This window comes from Lates calcarifer, linkage group LG1 (assembly GCF_001640805.2).
Source record: "Lates calcarifer isolate ASB-BC8 linkage group LG1, TLL_Latcal_v3, whole genome shotgun sequence".
Classification (NCBI taxonomy): Eukaryota; Metazoa; Chordata; class Actinopteri; family Centropomidae; genus Lates; species Lates calcarifer.
The window spans coordinates 24,240,036-24,264,478 of NC_066833.1; the positions used below are offsets into that span (position 1 = coordinate 24,240,036).

General features: G+C 38.5%; 1 protein-coding gene across 4 annotated transcripts; it reads right to left on the reverse strand.

Annotated features, from left to right (window-relative positions):
• Positions 1–875: 875 nt before the first annotated feature.
• Positions 876–21,947, reverse strand: itgb2 (integrin, beta 2). 4 transcript variants are annotated; one of them, XM_018696634.2, is made up of 16 exons: positions 21,815–21,947; positions 14,254–14,305; positions 13,637–13,734; positions 11,955–12,156; positions 11,554–11,724; positions 10,238–10,485; positions 9,680–9,838; positions 9,465–9,560; positions 9,275–9,364; positions 8,982–9,116; positions 7,891–8,078; positions 5,881–6,113; positions 4,291–4,510; positions 3,918–4,132; positions 3,211–3,377; positions 876–1,957 (listed from the first exon to the last, which is right to left on the reverse strand). In XM_018696634.2, the coding sequence occupies exons 2-16, from the start codon at positions 14,300–14,302 to the stop codon at positions 1,892–1,894; spliced, it is 2,337 nt and encodes a 778-aa protein (XP_018552150.1). In that variant the 5' UTR covers positions 14,303–14,305; positions 21,815–21,947; the 3' UTR covers positions 876–1,891. The 4 variants fall into 4 exon arrangements, with proteins under 4 accessions (XP_018552150.1, XP_018552149.1, XP_018552151.1 ...); XM_018696633.2 differs by having other exon boundaries at positions 14,254–14,308; positions 21,815–21,944; XM_018696635.2 differs by lacking the exon at positions 21,815–21,947 and adding an exon at positions 18,168–18,234.
• Positions 21,948–24,443: the final 2,496 nt, after the last annotated feature.

Sequence of the window (24,443 nt, forward strand, 5' to 3'; positions counted from 1 at the left end):
TTTACTTGATCCCGTTCTTCACACTTGGGTGACCTGAGGTAGGCCCACTTTTAGACCTTTAATATGCTATCCTAAATAACTGTTCTCATATTTTGAAGTAAAAGGCAATATAATGATCTGCTGATCATAGAACATGTCATGTCATCCTGTCAGTCTTTCATAAAGTAGAACCATCTGACCTCAATAATAAATCCATCATTTATGAAATAGTCAAATGGCGCTAAACTTGTCAGCTTCCAGTGTCTAATATACACTTGTTATGCAAGTATACAGCGATCATCCATGGTATTAAAACCACTGACAGATGAAGTGAATAACATTGAACTTATTACAATACAATGTCCTGTTGGGTCCTGACATTCATCTGGATGTTACTTTGACACATACCACTGACCTAAACATTGTTTAAGACCAAGCATACACCCCCATTGCAAAAGCAGTCCCTAATGGCAGGGGCCTCCCCAAGCAGGACAGTGCTCTCACCACACCACAAAAACTGCTCAGAAATGTCTTGAGAAACATGACAAAGAGCCCAAGGTGTTGACCTGGTTTCCAGACTCCCTAGATCCCAATCTCACCTAGCATCTGTGGAACCTGCCTGATATTGTGTCGGTCCCCTTGTGCTGCCAAAATACCTCTGACCGATGAGAACATGGACACAGGACCTGTCCTGTGGTGTCTAGCAATGGGACATCTGGCTTGTTTTGGTGCATCCTACAAATGCTGGATCAGATCTCTAGATTTCTATGGAAAAGTCCTGTTTAGAAACATCTTCTGTGTCTGGTATATGAACATTTACAGTCATCAGGTTTTTAGCAATCAGTTGATTAACATTAACTGCTTCAATGCAGAGCGGACTGAAAAATGGACTGATGTTTGGCATTTGGAAATGTGATTTTATAGATAAACAGTAAAAAGAGTCATTTTAGGAATCCTTGTAAGTATGAACCACACACAGAAAAAAAAGTATTAATGTCCTTATATCATAGATATGTGTCATACATAATTATATTCTGCCTTTCCTGTACATGCTGTAACCACACCATAAACTGTCATACTGTATCATTATAAACTTAACTACATTACGATGTAACTCACTCATAAGTATTGTAAGCAATGAACAAAAGTGCATAATTTTTGGACAAAACAAATGCAATGCAACTGTAATCCTGTAGGCAGTAAATGAGAGTAACACATCAGTAAGATAGTAAGCAAGTTCCCATTAATACCAGTAGATGACATCTGAAAATAATACACAAGCAAATAATATTCTTATAACAAACAGGCCTAAGTCTGCAGAGAGCAGAACTGTGTTTTGTTGAGTGAGCACTGAGCTGCAGTGGAAGCCCTCACTCTCTGGTGAAGGTGGGGTTGGCCACTGTGGTGGTAGCATTCTGGAACAGTGGGCCAATGGAATTTTTCATTGGGTTTTGGATTAGAAAATAAGCTCTGCGACCAACAAAAGTTTATGATACTTAAAAATTTTGTTCAGCAATACAGTGTTCACACATGAACACTACTGTTCTGATTTTTGAAACCTAAATCACCATAAGTAAAAAGCTAATGTTAGGTAATAAACAAGCTACATCATGGTCAAATGACCACTACTATGCCTCCAAGTTGTAATTTGATTTAGCGTGGCTACCTCCTCTAGAAAAGCCCTTCTTCTTAGAATGTTAGTAATAGTTTGGAACTACATTATGATGTAACTCACTCATAAGTATTGTAAGCAATGAACAAAAGTGCATAATTTTTGGACAAAACAAATGCAGTGCAACTGATAATCATGTAGGCGGTAAATGAGAGTGATCCATCAGTAAGATAGTAAGCAAGTCCCCATTAATACCAGTAGAGGACATTTGCAAATAACACTGAGCTGCAGTGGAAGCCCTCACTCTCCAGTGAAGGTGGGGTTGGCCACTGTGGTGGTAGCATTCTGGAACAGTGGGTTGTCGGCCTGGTAACACAGAAAATCCAATGGTTAGTTTGTTTACATCTATGACAGTTCAATATTTTACATATATATGTGGAACAAGTGAATCACAGACACTTGTCAATAGATCCTCAGGTGCTGTGTTCATCTCCAAAGTGCAGAGAGATGACTGAACATTCTCTAATTAATGCTGTTAAAAAAATGGTAAAAAAAAAAAAAAAAAAAAAAAAAAAAAAAAGGTAGTCTCAAATAACTGTAGCTCAAACAAAGGTGAGTGAACTTGTGTTAAGGGAGCTACTTTCAATTAGCCTCAATTCCTGCAAATTTAAGGTGCTGCAGGGCAAACAGGGAAAAGAAATAAAGGCCTGGTCAAAAATAAGCTTGATCACTGTCTGCTGTTGAGGGTCTGAGATTAACAATATGTAGGTTTGTGAGGTGGTTGAAATGAATATTTAGATGATAGATAGGTAAAACACAGCCTGTACTGTATGCACTTTGACTAAATCTATGATGTCAATTATTCAGTGAGAAGTAGACATAGCATCTTCAGCTCCTCCTGCTCCAGGTCTCAATGTGTGATCAATTCATTACATAACATTTACTGAATTTACTAATATGTTCCGTGTGAGAACTACATCAACTGAAATAATGAAGCAAGATTGAGTAATAATAACGGCCTTGAGACCCTTGTTGTTTCAGTTTATATTAGAAATAGGTCGTACAATCCCTGAGCTGTCCATTGATCAATTAATAAATAGAAATAAATACATTTGTAGGCCAGCCCTGAAGTTAGCATCACCTTAGTTCCATCGATAAAAAGCCAATGGAATTTTTCATTGGGTTTTGGATTAGAAAATAAGCTCTGCGACCAACAAAAGTTTATGATACTTAAAAGTTTTGTTCAGCAATACAGTCTTCCCAAATGAACACTACTGTTCTGATTTTTGAAACCTAAATCACCATAAGTAAAAAGCTAATGTTAGGCTATAAACAAGCTACATCATGGTCAAATGACCACCACTATGCCTCCAAGTTGTAATTTGATTTAGCGTGGCTACCTCCTCTAGAAAAGCCCTTCTTCTTAGAATGTTAGTATTAGTTTGGAAGATCGTGACTGTAAGAACAATGAGGCTGTAAAGGTGGACTGGTGAGTAGAGATTGGTATTTTGCATGTGGCGAAAACTCATAAGTGAGGTATTTTATGTTGTAGAGTAAAACATGAAAAAGTCTTGAGCTTGTTGTGCATGTTGAGAATGATGTGAACCTCGGTATCTCACCTCTGCCCACCGTGATTTCTTCTTTTCATTTTCAAATTTCTTGAACTCTTTCAGGTCGTTAAGGTGGATGAGTAACTTGATGAGCATCAGTATCAGGAGGCCAATGAGAGCCACACCTGCTATAGAGCCTCCGATGATAGCTGTGATGTCGGGTGGTTTTGGACAGTCTGGAGTCAAAGAATCACAGAAGCTTTTAAACATAGCCAAAATGTATGGAGGTGTATGCCTGCTGACTGGTGGCAGTGTTGGTCAGTGTGTCGGTCCACTTTGGTCCAGACTGAAATCTCTCAATAATTGTGCCTTGAGATAATGTCTTGTGATTTGGCGTTGATTGACATGATTTGACAATTATTGCCACAGTTGAAATTTGGTTCAGAAAATTATTTTTCCCCAGTGGATGAACTATAATAACTTAAGATGAGAAACATCTAGCGCCATCATCAGGTCAGTGTTCCAGTGTGTCCAATATCCTGTGCTCATTAGCAAACATTACCATGTGTGAACATGCTAAACATTATACCTTTTTAACATCACCATGTTAGCATTGTCACAGTGAGCATGTTAGCATTTAAGTAAATCCTTGCAAAGCATCTAGCATGCTCTTAGTCTTGTGTCATGTTTCTAAACAGCATGAGACCATGCAATTGTTGTTAAACTGAAGAATCTGTCAACTCTGAGACATTTTCTGTATTTTTTTAACAGCTTACCTCTCTGTTTAAGAATTTCAGCCTTGTAGTTATCCTCTCCGACCAGCTGTTTCAGCTTAAAATCGACCCAGCAGCTCTGTGAGTCCTTCAGGTGGCACAGCTTGTCTGAAAAGGTGAACTGGTCTACCACTGTAGCAAAAATACTCTTGCCACAAGCCTCGCTGCAGTTTTTTTCAAAGGGACCCGACTGAAAGCCGAGGCATTCAATGCAGTTCCTGAAAACAAGACGAATAACAACAAATAAGAATCAAGTCTTAACATTTCAGGTGGAGCTACTTCAGTTATTTGAGACCAAATACTGGAAAGTCTTTTTGTTTTAACTTAGTGAACCACACCTTTAATAATTACGTGACAGTAAAAGTTAACCCCTTACAGTTTGGTCAAGCATGGGTCAGGGCAGCCAAGGCACGTCTCACATCGTGGACGCTGGTATCCCTCCTTACACTCACAACGGTTGCACTTGCAGGTCCCTCTGCCAAAGCACTCGCTGCCGTTCAGTGTACGACAGCCCTCTAAAGACTTCTTGCACTGACAGGCTGAGCCCTCGTAGTCTTTGTTGCATTCACATGTGCCACAATTACACTTACCATTTCCTGCAAGTTGTAAAGATTGGAGAGGAGACTTAGAGCACTGATATACCTTGAACTACACATTCATCAAATTTGTGTGTGCACTCCAACTGTGCATCTTGCATTCCCCTTGAGCAACCTGAAAATTGATTGTCAAGTATCTGCAAAGCGCAACTCAGAGTGGAGGCAGCAGAGGAGGTAAGCAGCAGACTGAGCAGAACACAACAGTGGCAATAATTTCTGAAGAGGAACTAAAGAAAAAATTATGGTTAAAGGGTTCAGATAATGTGTTTATTCTCAAGAATGTAACTACAGGCCAGAGATACAGCGACTACTTTGGAGACAGCAAGACCTGTGCTGTGGTTGGTCGGCCTGAGCAGCTTGTCTTTTAACATTTTAAGTTTTTAAGGCTGGTGGAAAATGTCCAGAGTGAAGATAACATGAAACAGGTTTTAGAAAAACTGTAACCTGCTGCTTTTCACTGATATATCTAACACAGCCATCTGCTCTACAAACCTCATTGAAGCCAGAGTGCAGACACACACTTCAGACATCAGACGACAGATTCACACTGATACGTCCCAGCGAATTGAATTTAACAGAGCAAAGTGATCTACATCTTGCATCAAATACATACAACATAACTTTAGCATAACACAGACTGGACCTAATCATAAAAGATACAGCTGTTAGTGCTGTGATATTGACAGGTGCTGCAGCATTTTCTACAAAGCCCCTGCATTAAGTAGAAATACAGCTTCCACAGCAGGAACTGTCAGCACCTCCCACACTTGGTAGCCACATCAGCCACATCATCATTTTCTACCTGTTCCATGTCAAAGTTAATTTATGTGAACTTTGCCTACCTATCTCTCACAGCCAGCTTCCACTTATTTTATATTGAAAAGCAGCAAACACCTCCCCTGAGGCGCATTGGAGTGGGAGATGGAGTGGTAAAATCTAAATTAATGATCTGTGGACCTGGAAGGATTTTGAAAATTCTACCAAGGTAACCAGTCACACCTGAAAACTTTTCCTGCACAGATCTGTATCCTTAGTGCCCTACTCATGGTGGCTTAGTGTGGAAGGTTTCCACAGTTCCTGAGGACCAACAGATTGGCTGGGGCCGTTATTATTGGACATCATTAGCTGAGACAGATCAGTAACAAGATATGTCATTACATTAAGAAATGTTTCAGGTGAAACACTGACAACTGTCTCATTTAAGTCAAATCAGAAATGTCTGTGTATGTCATGGGTTGAGTAGTTTTTGCATGTGAGCCCTCTTCTCTCTTCCTGCATTTACACCATATCTTATGTGTTTTTGTGACAGTTAAACCATGATATAAAAAGACTGTACAATGCAGATAATTCTAAAATGACGGAAATTTTACCTCCACATAGTTTATTCTGGAACCTCTCACAGTTTTCATCGTCGCACTCACAAAAGTCGCCATGGAAATAGCTTCCCTGCTCTGTCCTGTGGCACTGGCATCTGCCACACACGCAGTCTCCTCGATTCTCACACTCAGTGCCATTCTGTCTCTGACAGGATGCACGTAGGGAACGCTCGTCTTTGTCGCCAATGGCACACTCACAGAACTGACCAACATAGCCATCATTGCATCTGAATAAGGACACATTAGAAATTAATTAGGCAATTAAACCTAAAATCTATGACAAAATAAAGAGCTAGTCTCTTTTTCACCAGCATCCTTTGCTTTTATTGTGCATTTTACAAGAGACAGTTGCTGCTTCTATAGTTTATCTGTTTGTGTGAATATTGTTTTGTGGTGAAATCTAGAGGTGTGTTTTTTACCTTGGCACTGAGCCAGGCTAGCTTCCAGTGTCTATGCTAAGCTAACTATATCTAGATACTAGTCTTCTCATCTATCCCAGAAAGAAAACAAATAAATTGTTGAGAGTTTTGTGTTACTTGCATCCATTTTGAGTCTATTTTTTTGTTGGTCTGTATTTTCATTTTTGGTTTGCAATGCACATTCTCTGCATGTATTTTGTGCCTGTGCCCACATTGTTCATGTCTGTGTAGTTTTTGATGAACCCTGGAAAGCACTGAAAGCTGCAGGGCCCATAAGCATTCTTCTTTTCCATGTGGACCAAGATGTGATGGTTCATCATCAGCGGGGCAAAATGTTGAATGATTTTCCAAGTGGCCACTGACAAGCATTTTCCTCCCCACCCTGACAGAGATGCACATGAACACCAAGACGTGTAACAGAGCTCAGCCCAGGGGAACCCCAGCAGCCACGATGTGAGGATTTCTCTAACAGGCTGTCATAACATTATTGAGAGTAAAGCAGTCATTGGCGCCTAATAATGGAGAGGTTAGAGGCGGCCGGCCCAAACTGTGGGAGATGTGTGTAAAGGTGGTGGAGGCAGAGGAGGAGCAGAAAGGCAATGTATAGCTGCATCAGCTTGAGGGGGGGGGGTCTCTGCCTGTGATAGAGGTCCCAGTGATCCTGCCAGTAACTCTAGGCATGCTGAGGGTATATGGCAACTTGAGATGGAGCCACATGTCTCTTCATTTCCCCTGTGTCTTCTGACTTCAATTCTCCCACATAAAGTGAAGATGTAGCAAATCCAAGCTGATGGGGGCCTCATCTCTAAGAGGAATGGAGGAGAGGTGTGGGTAGAAGTTGCTGTGAATTGTGGTCTGCCAAGTCGCGCGCTCTTAGCCGATGCCACGGCAGCAGTACCATAGAGGAGCATCAGAGTGCGCGGCTGAGTGGGACAATGGTTAGGCTAGGAAGGCGATGTTTTAGCCACCACTAACATCTGGAAAACACACTGATGGGATCAGTGCCTGTCTTGAGAAGGGAGGGTCACCCCACCATCAGGTCTGATTTGGATTTGACCAAGAAGAATGCAGCAAAGCTCTGTTCCAGTGGGTGAACTGCTATGATTGGCTTTTCCCTGTTTGCTACATAGTTGCTCTTACATAGTTGAGTTAGATTGATAAACAGCTGAGACATTCTCCCTGAGAGAATCAAAATTAATGTAACTGGTTTTCTCCCCGAACCTTTCTCAACTTGTCTGGCCAACTCTGTAATCTTACAATGCAGGATGTTATTTGGTGAGACATGCCTCAGTTGTTTCAGTCTGTTTGTGTGACCTCGGGGGGTAAGAGATGGGGGAAAGAGGTTGTACTTAAACCTCAAGCTACTTCCATCTTTGCTCCTGACAAAGGATCAGGACCATTACTGTTGAGGTTGTGCTTCAGGAAAAAACATAGGTCATTCTACTGATTTAAACAAATGACATATGGCATTTCCCAGTGTATGCAGTGAATAAAACTAACAAATATTGTACCTTTTCACAAAATATAAAACTTCTAGTGCATGCCAACTCACTGACACATTTATTGTGTTGGTAGTAAAGCTTACCTGCAAATACCACAGCTGACTCTTCCCTTCTCCCTGCAGTGTACATGGTTTGTCTCATCCACTTCACACTCACACTCGCAGTTTGTTGATAAGGTCACTGTCAATGTGTCCTTAATACCCAGTGGTCTGATAGTGAAAGACTTCCTCTCCATACATGACCGTGCTGTCACAGTGACTTCAAAAGAGATCTGGAGAGGGCAGTCAGGGTTGAGGAGTCAGATCGAGGTGTACTTAAACTAATTTACAACATTAATTCATAAAAAACTAAACATTTTCATGCAAAGGTCAAAGGAGATATTCACATTCTTCATCCTCTTTTGTATCATTATTCAGGGCATTGAATCTCTCCTTTCCAGCTCCTCCTGAAGCTGAGGTTTAACAATCAATTAGATTCTCTTTTCTAGCATCTTGGCATTACCTTTCCACAGGAGCCTGAGCCCACCATTTGGTCCCTTTTTAAAAAAAGTGAAAACTAGGGATGTCCTTATCTGATACTAAGAATCAGTATCAGTGGATCTGTATGGGCTAAAATAATTAGCCCATTACTTTGCTGACTTGTTGTCCAAGTCAGCCTGATCGTGTGTCAGCTCTCTGCCTTAAAGTTAGCCAGCTCTACAGTGCAGCATCCCTCTACATAAGACAATGAAAATTAGCATGTGAAAGTGAAAATGGTGGGGATGACTTTCCTTGAGATGGAGGACTGCTCCTCCTTTGCATTGAATGGAGCCAATTAAAGGGGTTTAATTATTTGATTAAAATGCTTCCAAGCTACCTCCTTATGGAAGGACTCTGGGCATGTCCAACTGGGAGCATACTCTGGGAATGATCTTGAACATAATGGGGACTACACATCCCATCTGACCTGGGGATGCCTTTGCATCTCTACAGAGGAGCTAGAGGAGGTGGTTAGGGAGAAGGATGTCTGGGCTACCTTGTTTATTCTGGTGCCACCAGGACGTGGACCAGGACATGGATAACTTATTAATGAGAATCACAATTTAACACAATAAAAATTTAAACTGATGTAACGAGAACTGTGTGCACTTGATATATGAACAGCACCATGAAAAAAACTAGAAAAGAAAACTGACCTCCTCTCCCACGGACACATTGTCACAAATCCCTTCATTGTCGCTTGGTTGTGGATGTTTGCATATAGGTTTGTAGACAACGCTCACATCGTCAGGGAGATTGTCATGGGTCACAGTTACTTTGGAGGACAACCGCTGTCATGGATTACACATTTGAAAAGATTGCAAGGTTTTAAAAAAAGCACAAAATCATGGGGAAGTATGTACTGGTCACAAAAGACAGTTTCATAAGTACATGATCACACAAAAGGAGAAAAGTAACAATATTTGTCAGTGAAAGATTGACAACTTACATTGTAGGCGTCTTTAATCAACTGAACAATGTTACCAGAATCTGATGACAAAACTCCCACCTCTGATTTTGGGATCATATTAGAGAGTTGCTAGGATAAAACATGAGGTAAAATGAAAGATCTGTCAGAATAAACATGTAATGTGTGTTCTATGGGTAAACAAAAATAAAGGAAATGAAATTTTATTTACCTGGTACACAGCCTCCATATTATTTGTCACTGCAAATATTGGCTGAATATTATGTTTTTTAAACTGTGCAGCTAGTTGTCCAACAGACGGGTAGTCCTGCACACAGTGGAATTGTAAACCCAATGTCCATGTTATGGATAATTATTTTCATAGTTTTGCTAACAGGTCACTGCAACCCTTTTAAGTGTTGACTCCCTTTGTGATTTCATACATACCATCTCACTGCTCTTGATATAAAGGTTGCCCTCCATGTGGCACTGCTCATCATTGGGTTCAAGTATACCAGCCAATTTCCCATCACCAGCCATATGGAATCCAGCATCAGTGGTCAGTACAATCAGCCGAGTGCTGCTGTTCCTCCATCCTATTTTGTCCTAAACAACAATATTTGTTATGGACCATTTAAGTAACAGAGCGTCAAGGACTCAGTTAAAACAAACCTTTACCTTACTGTCTGAAAAAATACCTTAAAATACATTTATACAGGCACTAAAATGGATTGGAATAATCCATAACAATTAATAAGTAAATAAATTGCAAGTTTTCACAAATTTACATTGCAAGTTGTGGTTCATAGCTGATACAGCTATCATGCTATACCTATACCTACATTGAAAGGCATAGCCTAGGTGACATTCAAATGACTTAATTAAGTATTTCTACTTGAATGGGCCATAACAGAGGATCTTCTAGGTCCATTCTTTTCTAATGAGCCCATACTTGCTTTGCTTGAGTTACTTGGAGAGCAGTCATCTCTTTGGATAAGTCCTTACCCCACATACAGCAGCCTGCATCATGGCATCCAGACTCCCTTCAGGAGAGTCCAAGTTTCCAGAAATATACTGGTCTTTCACTTTGTTTCTGAACTCCTTCTCGCTTGGTGTCATACTGAGCACATGTCTGTAGCCAAAGGCGGCCTGACACTGCTGGTCAGCCTCTTCCTCATCACATGGCTTCAGCAGTTTCTCCTTGTTGGTGTTTGTGTAAGGAAGGACTGTCTTATCAACGAAGGCACCAAATCCTGTAGTTATAGAAATGGCTATTAATTCCTCATTATTAGTTGTTACTTATTTGTTTGTTTTTAGCACTTAAACAATCATTTCAAACCACCGAGACATATACAGAAATAACATACCGTATAAAAAGCAACACTTTAGAGTACAGCCTCCAAACTTTGTGTACTTAGACACCATGGCACTATTCACATGACATTTGTGTGGGCAAGGTGAAGGGTGATGGATCTACATGCTACACCTAGAACTGTGCACACCTCTTTCAGGAGGCCTCTAGGAGCACAGCAAACCAACAAATTCTGTACATTCTACTTACTGTCTACATTGACACAGACAAGGTGACTTGACATGGAGATGATCTATACTGTGTAAACTTTGACTTTAGATCAAAAAGGAGGGTGAATGAGGGACAGCTTTATTTTCCAGCCTACATAACCTGTACACTTAAAATGAAAAAGGGTTGAATGAGCAGTACTTTGATTCATGCCCTGCATACCCTAGAACGTTCTCTAACATTTTCAATAACTTGTCCTGATGTTACTGTCACTAAAAGGTCATCATGACTAGCTTGGCTGGAATCACCCATACTGTACTGTTCAAAAAAGCTGACAAGGCTGAGAAAACTGCCATTTTAAGTGAGAGGCTACTCTTTTTACTATATACAATCATATTGTGAGTTAAAATATCTATAGTCAGCTCCTTCATTGTTTAGGAACTGATGATATGACAGGACATAAAAGTTGATATAGGCATTAACATGCTCCTTACAAGCACTATGCCCTTATTCAAGGCTTAGCCAAATGTTTTGATTGTCAATGACGATAATCAAGTACTTTATACTTGTAATGTTATTCAGCGTAAATATATTAATACCAGCACCATCACCCATTTTTCCTACTTTTCCTTTCTTGTTACCAAATAAAACTACTATACCATACCGTGTGATTATATGATACGTGGTATGTAAAGGATAATTATGTTGTAATTTGTGGCTGTATTTTTAAGTATTACATAATAGCAAATAATGTTTTTATTTTACAATTCAAGTTGTCAGATTAAGATTGCAGTCTTATTACCTATTTGAGCATGTTCAGTGATCTCTTTCAGAGCTTGAAAAAGAGATTCTCCCAGTTTTTTGACATTTGCCAAGTCATCTTTCATGGAATACGACAGGTCCATTAGGTAGTAGAGATCAACTGGATAACCCTCAACTCTTTTAAAAGAAACATTGAATGTGATAGGAAGTCCTGTAAACACAACAAAAAAGCAAACAAATGAATCAAATTAAATGTGAAGAGAGATAATTGTGAAAAACATAAAAACATAGTAAGAGTTCTAGAATTTGACTTCTTTTCCCCACAAACCCAGATAATGATCATGGAGCCCACATTTAACTGCTCTGGCTTTACTCTGATCTGGAACCCAACCACTGTATTTCTTTAATTATCACAGGTCATTATTAACAGATTCCACTAACCTGGTCGTACTTTCAGACTAATCTCCTGCGGAGATAGCTGGACAGGCTCCTGCTGGTTGAATGATTTGGACAATGAAACATTCTTTTCAGGCTTTATACTGATGTTAGGGGAGATGATTTCTTCTTCCCCGCAGCCTCTGGCTTTCAGTTGAGCTTTGGTGTCACACCGTGCTGCTTCCTGCTCACCTGCTTTGGTGAAATTCTGTGTAAAGGCAATGCAAAACACATGAAAAAATATAACACTTGTCATTTATTCTAAACATGTACAAAGTTCACTCATCTACAGTATATCTGCATTTATTCTTGTTTTAAGTCTTGAACAAGTCACAGTATAAAATATACTATAAATTCTCAAGTAAAGGCCAGTATTAAAAATAATGTCTAAATTAATACCAGCACTATAATGGCTCACAAGATATCTTTAGTATTAGTTTTGTTTCTACAGCTCAAATATTAACAGTATCAGGTCATACTCACCACTTACTGTTTAACACAAATTTTGTTTTTATTCACCACTCATTTCCAGTCAGTGCCACCATTTTTTATCTTTTCCAAACAAAGAATATATAAATGCATAAAAAGCCTGGTCCTTCTGCATTAAGATAAATGACCAGAAGAATTAATGGTAAATAAATAAATCAGAAATATATTTTAACTAAACCTGCAAAGACAAAGTCTTTTAAAACAGTGCAGCTTGTGTCATGGCTAAGTTAAGATGTATTTTAAAATGTATTTGAGGAATGTGCAATCTACTTGTTTTATATCACAACAATCTTTTGAGACACTTCATTGATGTCATTCAGTTTCTGTCATCTCTGACAAAGGATATTCCCATTGTAAGGAAACATGTCAATACACCTGCAGGAATTGCCCACAAAATACCACTTGTAAGGTACGACTGGTGTCCCTGTTGTCACAGTCTCTATGGGGGCCGCAATATTGGGGGGAAGAAAATATGCTATTCTCATTCCTGTTAACATGTAGACACATCGACACTGAGTGCTGAGGTAGCTAGGTTCAAAATAGATAGTCAAAGAATGTATACACCGTCTCAGAGACAATTTGTGTAAAGTACCAAAAGTCAGAGTGACATTTCATCCTATTCATTTCAATAAACATCAGACTGATTTATGGATTTTAGCATTGTTGTGGTTAAAGTTTTGACTAACAGAGTTCACGGAACATTGCAGTGATCATGTATTATATGGTAAGTTTCAGATGAACTTTAACTGTAGACATTTGAAAAAACTACTGTATGGTTATATTGAATGGTGTGATGGACTACTATCCTTGTCACCATGTTCTATTCATATGAAGCCCTCAGCACAATGTCATGTGTTTGTCATAACATTACCTGCATTAGCTAATGCAGGTAATGTTATGACAAATGTCTTAGCTGTGTTATGACTTATGTCTTAGCTAAGAAAACAACAAGGCTAATCATGTGGGATGAACCTGAATTCACATCATTAAGGACCAGAGGTGGACATATCAGTACCCACTTGTTATATTCATAATGTAGTTTCTCTTTATTAACCTCAGCTGTGTCCTATAGGGTGACCGTTGACCAAGTGGCTAAAATAATATCTAGCTATCACCTTAAAGCTGAGCTGTGGTTGCATGTTGATACAAACTCCTGAGCAGGAACAGCATGTAGATGTTACACTGAGTTTCTTTCTCACCAGCTGTTTGCACCACACACAGTATGGCCCAGATTTGATACAGTCATCACAGGAGTTGATCACCGACTTTGTGCAAACTTCTTCTTGTTGACACAGACCTGCAAAGAAAAACACAGACTCGTAAACACACTGTAAGGTCACAATTGAAATCACAATCACAAATTGAATTGCTGTGTTGTGCCTACCTAATATGGCCTACCTCATCAGTCATGAAAAATACAAATAAATAAAATTTAAAAACAGTGGTGTCTTTTTATTTTTCCTGCTGCAATGAAAACCCTGTGAGGTCAAAGCTGTTAATGTTTTAAACCATTAGACCTGACTACATCATCAAAGAGAAAACACTGTTTTCTCTTAAGTTTGCCTGAAGGATGTTTTTTCCTGCGATCATGTTTTCCAACTTAAAGGACAAGGTTCCTTGTGAAACTGAATGAGAACTTGGCCTTTTTTATTACTGAGATTTCCTCTTTTTTTGAATTATTTTCAGCTCCTAACTAGCCAATGACAAACTGGTTCAATAGGTACATTCTATGTGCCTTTTACTATGTGACTCCTTAGGTATTACACATGGTAATTCTATCCATTGATTCATAGTATAAAAATATTAACCAGCTTACCATTTCTGCCCATCAGCAGGAGCAGAAGAAAGAGCAAAAACTCATCCATTTCCTGCTGACACAAAATGAAGATTTTTTTTCTCTTAGAGCAACATTCAATGGAATCAAATCAGTGAGATTTCCATACAGGACAACATTATCTTGACTGTCACTATGACACAACCCCCCCCTACACAAATCTATCCTTAATTTACTTATGACAAACATACAAAATACCTTAAGATTGTTAGGTATTTCAAAGTTTGTAGCTTACTTGAAAATTACCTCAATTTCTCATTTATATTATAAATTCAGATATCATGGTAGATTTAAATTTTAAAGAGTAAAAAGAGGAAAAAATATAGCCACATAACAATGAAATACTGCCATCCATGAATTTACACCGTAATCTACCTTTTCTCTCAAAGTTCAGATAATGATGCAAATCAGTCCAACAAATGCACTCAAGTTATTGGGGCATTTCTCTTGACAAAACTGTGTGTGTAAGAGTGCAGTAAACTGTAGCAGTAGCAGATTACCAGCAGAGGGTGTTGTCCTGCCAGTTAGTTTGGTTTAAAGACTGACATTTATATTAGGTAGCCTCCTCTTCACTCTTAATTATTTTTTTTATGTGTGTTTGACAATTAATTTCCAATTAGCTGATCCACTGAAGAGTTTGAGCTATAATCTATAAAGGCATGGTGCTCTTGGTTCTTATTTTGTCCAAAAAGCTTTTACGCTGAAAGTCAATAGACATTTCCAAAATAGCCACAAGGCAACATGCACATGGTTATGAACCAATCATGCTGCACAGGAAGGATACATTCACAGTCTCTGTAGCAACAACATCACCTAACTTTCTCCTTTATTCCTGACAGTCAGGTTTATGACTGATCTTGTCACTTTTTTGGTCTCTACAGTCACTTGACCGAAGACTAAATATTACAACTAATTACGTGTATGCAGCATCTTTACCTGGTGGGCTAGTTATGGCTTTGGTGTTGAATATTCTCAACAGTCACAGGTATAAAGTGTGCCAACCTACATCTTAATACCACTCGCAAATATAAAGACACTCAGCTTGAGTGGCTATCACACTCAGTGAAAGCATTAGGGAACCTAAAGTTCATGAGGGATTTGTACATAACCAGAACTATGCATATACATATATGTATGTGTAATAATGTTTAAGGGACCTAAGGACAAAACCTAGAAAACACCTCTAAATGTGATGTAGCCCAGTACAACACTACTGCAATCTACAACCTCAATAATAAGCATGAAAGGCTGAACCAATTTCACGTTCAAGACAGTGATATATACGAACAAACTCTGTTCTGCTGATATGTGTAAACAGCAGAGTCAACAAGGTCACATTTACATCTGCCCATGTACAGATATGCTAAAATGCTAGGCTGCTGAAATACAACACAGCACAGCTGCTATAAGGATTGCTTATGAGTTGTAAACGTGTTGAAATTGGTGCACACTGACAATTTGTCAGCAACTAAAAAACCTAAACACAAGAGCTTTATCAAGGAAAAAAAAAACTTACCCCTGCTAAGTTGGTTAACCTATGAAGAGTGGCCCGTGAATGCAACTGATATTATCTAATATTAAAAAATCAAAGATCCTAAGAGCATCATCCAATCAGGTAACCATATATGAAAATGGTTGCACCTAAGCTAATATGTGTGAAACATCCACCCACTGTCAGAGTTCAGGCTAACAAGTGTAATACTAAATATGAAGACGATGGTTTCCTGTGTAGAGGCTTCTTTCGCACACTGTTGACGCCATAAAAGGTAAAAGGGAGCAGTGAAGTCTTAGGTCAATAGTACATTTCCGCTTTCTGACTCAACCTGACAAGGAGCTCATGAGGAAGCAGAACTTATCTATTTTATATGTATGTATACAAACAAATAGAACATAATGTAGTGGACCCACTGTATATTATGTTTAGGGGTAAAAAGGCAGTACTGGGTGGTCTTCAAAAGGCACAAGACCCTGTGGTGATGCACCACTCGCATACCCCTTACGATTTCTACAGCTGAACATTATAAGAAAGAAAGAAACAAAGCAACAGCTGACAGCGCATTATTTACTCAACTGGTAATGTAACTTCTGACACTGGCTGCTGCCATTATATTGTTGAAGTGGCAGGAAATATCATTTTTCTGTTTAGGTTATTGTGGATGTGATTCAATATCGTAACATCACAGACACAAGACAGTAATGTCAGAGTTAGGTCTATCTGGTGGAAACAAGTTGGTAACTTAGTTGGTTAACAACAGAGCTCAGGTACATACAGCATTCAAACAGCGTGATGGTGATTAAATGCACAGCATCCTGTGATTACCATGTCTAGTATTTGCCACTTTAAGAAAGGCCTATTGAAAATGAACGGAAGAGATCTAAACATTTTGTTTTAAAAATAAAAAATAAATATCAAGTTAGACATTAAATATATGGCAAGGTGGCAGAGTTGGATGTGTGGCCACCCCAGAGCTCTCATGTAATACAGCTCTGACAGAGGTGGGGTATAGATTGGGGCATGATAAGGTCCTGACAGTAATAACATTAGAACTGAAGGAGGAATCCAAGATCAGGCCAAAACATCTTCTGCCAGGACATTAGTATTACATTACTGAGGTAAGAGAGATCACCACAACTTCAACATGGCCAGATATCAAGCTCTGGTCCACCTCTATTGTGGGACGGCTGAATGGGAGGGTGTCACTGCTCCACCACCTCAAAATGTCCCAGGATTAAAGGAGCGAAACATCAGTGAAGGGTGGCTCCCTGCTGATGACCCTGCAGCCAGCACAATGGCACTGTAGGAGGTGCATCGGGTAGAAATACTGAGCAGGTGGACCCACCTGTTCTCACACTTGGTCTAAAAGCACAAGCATCAGCTGATGGTCCCATGGAAAGGCAGGACAGAGGAAGCCTTTGAGCAAAAGATCTAAAAATACTAGCCTCTGAAGGAGGAATGCTTAACAATAAATGGAGAGTTTAAGGGTCTACCAGGGGATGTCACGGCGACTGTTTCTCCAGGCCAGTCATTGTGGATGAAGCAGTTAAAAGAAAAAGATAGGGGGAAAAGGAAACAGTCACCCATGGGCAGATTAATTTGATACATGGCCGAAAGGCATTTCTAAACTAAGAACTCTGCAGCATCTAGCTAAATCCACATCTACCAGCCGTAGTAATTATGATAGAATAAACTAGATGACATATTATAAAAGCAACAACGTCCATGTTAGCAGTAGGTTGCAGTGGATTGATGGGCCTACAAAATACAGGACCTTCACACATGAAACTAATTCATGACTGTTCCACAACCAATTTTAAGCCAAACCATGATCTTTTCCTAAACCTGACTAAGTAGTTTTTATGCTTAAACCTATCCAGACTGAGACTGTTCCACCATCTTAACCATGTGTTTACTGTTGTTAACATGACGGTGAAGCACCGGTACGCCTGCCACTGAGCCCATGAGTTGTTCTTGTCAATAAAACAATATCTCTATGTGAAAATGTTCAAAATGCGTTTCCCATAATGTAATTAACAGTTCCGGATTCAGAAACCAAATGCCTTTTCTCGAAAATGTGTCAGTCAGTAGTTATTTCAGTCAACTTCCTCCCAGAAAACAAGAAGCTTGTCTTCCTCATTTGGCTCAATAGATTGCCAAACTGTCAAAATAATCTATGGCTATAGTAGCCTGACTTCTCTGACTTGTTATGACACTATGAAATAAAATAAAAGTTCTTCACAAAATGTCTGAATCTTAAATTATTTTTTTTTCCTTCAGCAGACTTGAATCACTAATTTTTTGTAAGAATTTCAACAATAACAAATAAAGATGACGATGGAAAGAGTCATAACTATTTCTTTACTAGAACAACACTCTCTCTTTATAAAAGCAAACTTACCAGAGGCAGGAAGATGCAGCTCTGGTCTGTGGTTGACAGTTGTGCTGAACACTGTGTGGATGGAAAGACTCCACCCTCATGACAGGAAGTGTGAAGCAACCAAAATTGTGTTCAAGATAGCAGGGCTGTGTCACAGACCAAGCCGTACATATGAAAGAAAAAAAAATCCTGCAGCAAATTGCAACTTTATCTTGGCTGTAAATTTATTGCAGTTTCTGTATAGTCAAGTCAAGTCAAGTCAGTTTTATTTATATAGCGCCAATTCACAACAGAAGTTATCTTGAGGCACTGTACATATAGAGCAGGTCTAGACCGTATTCTTTATCTTATAAAATTTACAGAGAAAGACCCAACAGATCCCACCATGAGTAAGCACTAGGCGACTGTGGCAAGGAAAAACTTCCTTTTAAGAGGCAGAAACCTCGAGCAGAACCAGACAGGGTGGGCGGCCATCTGCCTCAACCGATTGGGTTTAGACAGAGAGGGGTGTGGGGGGATGGGTTAAGAGAAAGACAACATTGAAAATACACAGACTAAGTCAAAATGGAAATAGTAATAATAATAATAATTATTATTATTATTGCTAAAGGAATAATAGTATAGAAACTGGCTAGGCGTTTCCCATCATGCACTGATCTTTTGCTATCTGTTATTACTGATTACTAATGATCCTTATAAGATATCTAATTACTGTTCCACTTTTTACAGGAATTTGTATGACCTGCAGTATAGTGAGGAAGCTGCTGACAATTGTTACCATATCTTACTGAAACAAAGTCAATTAAGAATGACCAAAAAGTGATAGCTCAATAACTTCAAATGAAGTCCTGTTTGCCATTCATCACCTAAAACTCAACAAATCTCTAGGGGTAGATGGTTTAACTCCTGGATTTTATGTAGCATTTTCAGATCAGTTAGCCCCTTTCCTCTATGGTGTATATACAGAAAGCATTTAAAATCAACTTCCCTTCCCACTTTATCTCAAGAACTTATTCCAAACCCCAAGAAAGATCTGCTTTGACTTAACAACTGGCCGTCAATCTGCCTTCTTTTTCTTTGAAAAATCCTAGCACAAATTTTTGCTAAGAGAATAGGAGCCCTTTTAGACCACATTATTGAATGAAACCCTAATTGGTTTTATGAGGCATAGACATTTATATCTAAAAACATCAGGACTCAAAGACTATGCTGATCTCTGCAATGAAGATAGTTCATTTTAATCAGAGATTTCTACAAGGCATTTGACACAGAACACAGATTTGTTTGATCTTGTTTTTCAAGCTTTACTTTTGGGCAGACATTAAAACCATGTATAAAAATTAAAAAAAAAAAAAAAGCAGGGACCTCTCCTAGATTTAACTTAAATCGTGGAGTCAGAGAGGGCTGTCCAGTCTCACTATTCTTGTTCCTGATTTGTGCTCAATTACTCATTGATTACATTAAACTTAGTCCCTTGAAAGGTATCACAATGGCTAAAAATGAGATCACGATTAATCAGCTAGCTGACAGTGCCACTTTATTTTTAAAAATTGCAACATTCCCCATATTTCTAACATTCCTGTGAAAGACTCTGTCACCTCAGAACTGTTACTAACAAAAACCAAGACACTAGTTGTTCTTTGAATCTTAACCCCATTATAAAGGTATAGAAAAAATAATCAAATAGATTTATCCCTCAGCAGGAGAATATTTTTAAACAAAGCAGAGGGCACATTCCAAATGTAAGGTTTACCTACGTAAACAAACAGACCTCTAATACTATTGATAATATGGTATATAATTTTTTAAAGTATGGTATTGTTATAGCATCAAAGGAATATGCCTTAGTTTTTGATGCAGTCCCTTCTGTTGTGCTGCTGTATTCAGAAGTTTCTGAACTGTGTTTACTATCACTGGATCCTCTTGCTACTGATGTTGGTCAGACCTGTTTCCCTTCTTAAAAACAACAACAAAAACAAACAAACAAACAAAAACCCTCATAAACATGATATACATGTTTTATTTCTCTGTCCAAATATAATTTCTTACTGAGTAACCTGACTTCAGATCTGGACTGGAAGAGAATTTGGTGCCTGTCTTCTAATTATATGATTATAAATAAGGTCAGGGAAGTGACTTTCAATATGATTCATTGCTTTTATGCCTCCAGGGTTTTTCTGCAAAGACATAAAAAGGACACTGACGTGGACTTGTCTTTTAGTCAGCTAGTTCCAGAATATATTTATCATCTATTTTGGTCCTGTTCTCTTCAGTTTTTTGGCAACATGTCTGTATATTTATGTCCTAATTTATTGATTTTGAGTTCTCACTTTCCTATGAAATGGTAATGTTCAGCCTTTTTACATGCCCTTCTTCCATGACAAATCAACACTACATCATCAATTTGATCCTATTACTATTACAAAATCACAAATCCATAAATCTAAATTTTCTAACCATGAATCATCTTTTTTATTTTTTTTATGAATTCAAATAATACATCAATTTGATCCTATATTCTAAAGACAGGAAAGCTGTCAAAACATTGAATTTATGTATCCCAACATTTTTACATTATCAACTGATTAATGCTTTCTGTCTGTTCTGATTAACTGGCATGTTGTTTTCTTTAATTCTTACATGTCAATGTTATTTGTCAACAAAAATATTTTTTAAACAAAGAAAATAAATCAATTGGAGTCTATTAGAGCATTTTTTGGAGCCAGTTCCTAGCGGCCCTCAGTGGTATTGGGCACTTCTGTATTAGTTTCGTTTCTCAGAACCAGAGTCAACGTCGATTTTTTAACACTGTGTTTGTTGGCATCTTCCCGCCGGATTATGCGTGTGGATCAAGTGCGGGTGTTTATTTGTCCTTTGTAGGATAACCGTTGCTTTGCCCTTTATTGCCGCTCCCTGCCTGCATTCATTCTCAATTCCACCACTGCTTTCTCTTTCTCTTTGCCTCTCGTTGAGACGGGGAGGAAGGGTGTTTGCGAAGTCTTGCATATTATAACTTTTTAAAACTTCGACCTAAAATGTCTAACACGCTTTCACAACAATATGAGGTGCAAAAAAACATTTTCCTTCAATCTACTGTAGTTTAAGATAGTTTAACTCAAGTTCTACTCTGTTTTTTGTAACAAGCAATCTGCAATATCACAAAACAGCACCAAAACACAAAATTCCAAAGGCAACTGTAGTATCTGAAGTTCTACATATGTTTTTCTATTTTGAGGGTCACGTTTAGGTTGATAGCTGTGGACATATATCTGTAAGTGTTAGGGAGAGGGGTCTATCTCCCTTCCTCTCTCTCTGTTTCTCGGAAATGTGAAGTCCAGATGTTTCCTATAGATCATGAAAACAACTAACATATATATATATACTGATGTTTAGAGCTGTCAGAGAGAGAGATCCATATTGGATCCTCTCAGGATACCGTGGTGCTTGATGTGATGCTGGACTTCTTCGTAATAAACTTCTTTATACAAGCAGACAGTGTCAGCAGAGATCTCTTCACATCATCTTCACATAATCACTATCCAATATACAACACAATAATGCAAAATTATATTAATTTTTACCCAGAGAACTAATCACTTTGTATAGAAATAAATTAACGCAGCTATGTAAGGCCAGCACAGTAAGGCAAAAACTTGGTAAACACTCACCAGAGGATTTAAGACTCCAGCAGAAGTTCAACTAATTACTGCTTATAAGTTAATCTTGTTAAGGAAAGTTAAAAACACGAACGCCACCCACTCTGTGTAGTTTTGTCTAGGGATTATGGTCTACGTGCATGTGTTTCTTCGCACCACTTAGCACCACTGTCTGGACTGGAAATGCACGCAAAAATACAAAATAAAACTGTGCCGATACTTCCGGTGGAAGAGTTTTGGTCGTTGATTAACATTTAATTAATCAGTCAACATTGACTTTGCCTATTCAGTCCCCGCAGCACGTAACGTGGGTATCTACGCCAAGCAACGTATGTCGATTCAATAAGTACTGGTAACTATCTTATTTGCAGATGGTATTAATTATTCTGGCAACATAGGAGATAAAACTCAGTTCATTAAGGCTAGAGACAGTTCATAGAGAAATATAACGCTCATTGAATGAACAATTTGAGCTTAAGGGTCTCCTCCTGTCTTTATCAAAAGCGCGTGCGTACACACACGCACACACACACACACACACCATCCAGAATTGACCTTTGAAGAATATGGCATTTCACTGCAATTAGCTGAATTTAATATGAAAAACAGCTGACTTCTGTGGGTGTTTGATATGATACTGATGTGTCTACCTGTACTGTAAACCTGAAGATCTGAAGTAAAGATATAGGTCAATAAATAGACTATAAAAAATTAACTATGCAAGCAATGTCAGCAGGAATAGTTAAAACCTTCATTATTTTGTCAAAAATAATTTTCTTATTTATTTTACAAGGCATCATATTTAGTATACCATTTATCACGTTACACACATTATTCTACTGTGTGCTATAATTAAACATAGTCTAACTATAAGAGCTATCAATACAAATGAATCAGTACACATAGATCAACACTCTGGATGTCAATATAGTTACTGTCTCTCTCAGATAGGTTGAGAGATGCAACACCTGGAGGATACAAGCCAAGGATGAGACGTTCTCTTATCTCTTTGTGGAGTCAAGCTCTGTGATTAAATCCTTCAAACTGGTGATGTGACATCTACCCACATCCATTTAAACAGCACTCCCACATGATTCACTATCATGTAGTTGTAGTGGCAGGATTATTCAACAACATAGTGTTTTCTTCTGTCAAGCCAGGACTGGATAAAATTCCTAATAACTGACTGAACACTTTCCTCAAAGACTTGGATTTAACATAGTGCCAATGCTTTCCAGGTACTGATATTTTTCCTGTTAGTTTGTGCTCTTCTTTCATCTGCATATATTCCACCTGTATGCTCATGACTTCTAGGTTTTGTACAAGTTGAAAGTCACAGGTTGAAACCTTGTTTTTTTTCACTTTTCCCATAGAAATTATTTATCAGTGGAGGACAATGCTTTTACAATACATTGATAGGCTGAATAATAATAGCCAAATGCTTTCTGTCTGTGTTCTGATTATCTGGCATTATTGTTGTTTTCTTTAATTCTTACATGTCAGTGTTATTTGTCAACAAAATGATTTTAAGATTAACAGCCGTGAACATAAACATTTAAGTGTTAGGGAAGGGGGCCTTCTCTCCCTCCTCTCTGTTTCTTGGAAAAGTGAGGTCATTGAGTGAGATCCAGACGTCTCGCTATAGAACATGAAGACAACTAACCTATATATACTGATGTTTAGAGCTGTTAGAAAGAGTGATCCATATTGATCATCTCACAGGCTACTGCAGTGCCTGATTTGATGCTGGACTTCTTTGTAATAAACTTCTTTACACAAGCATCTCTTCATCATCTTCACATGATCACTATCCAATATACAACAAGAATTTGGCGTCACGAACATGATTGGAAAAAGAGACAAGAAACACAAACTTCGGAGGTGTTGTGGCCTGCGGCGTTCCCGGCAACTCCAGCGCACCTACTCCCGCACCAAGCTGGCAAAATACGGTGAGAATTTCTCACTGATGGGGCGCTGGTTCGTTCGTTGATGATGTGTGTGTTTACTGTCTGGTCCCAGGTGTTCTCCACATGGCAACAGAGAGAGTGCAGTGAGTGAGCTGATAACATTATGGATGGTTTGGGTTTTCCTGAGGCAGCCAGTAACATACTGTTCATACTGAGAGCAGCTCTGTGATTTTTAAATCCACATAGGAACCTTTGAAGCAGGTTAAAGTCACTGGTAGTCAAGTTGCTACAGCATACTGTGATGCATCCTCTTATGATGTTTCAACAGTACAGCTGTATAACTTGGTCAGGACTGTTTAGACCACATCTGTTGCACACTGCTATTACCACATATGCCTCTTGCCATTAACTTTCTGGACAGTCCCAATGTATTCTTAATTCAAACATCAATTATCCAATAACATAATAAACATAATTCTAGGACCCAATTTACAAAATCAAGATTCAATCTAATCATCATTATGCATCATACAATTGTATAATGAAATTACAGATGTTTTATTGTCTGTATGCGTCTCACAAAAAAAAAACAAAAAAAACAAAAAAACAAAAACATAATTAAAAACATCGTTATATAGTGTGGAGGATGAATTCAGTAATATCAAAGCCAGAGGAAAGAAACTGGTCTGAAGTCTTTTGGCACAGTAGTGGACACCTCTGTATTTCTTGTCAGA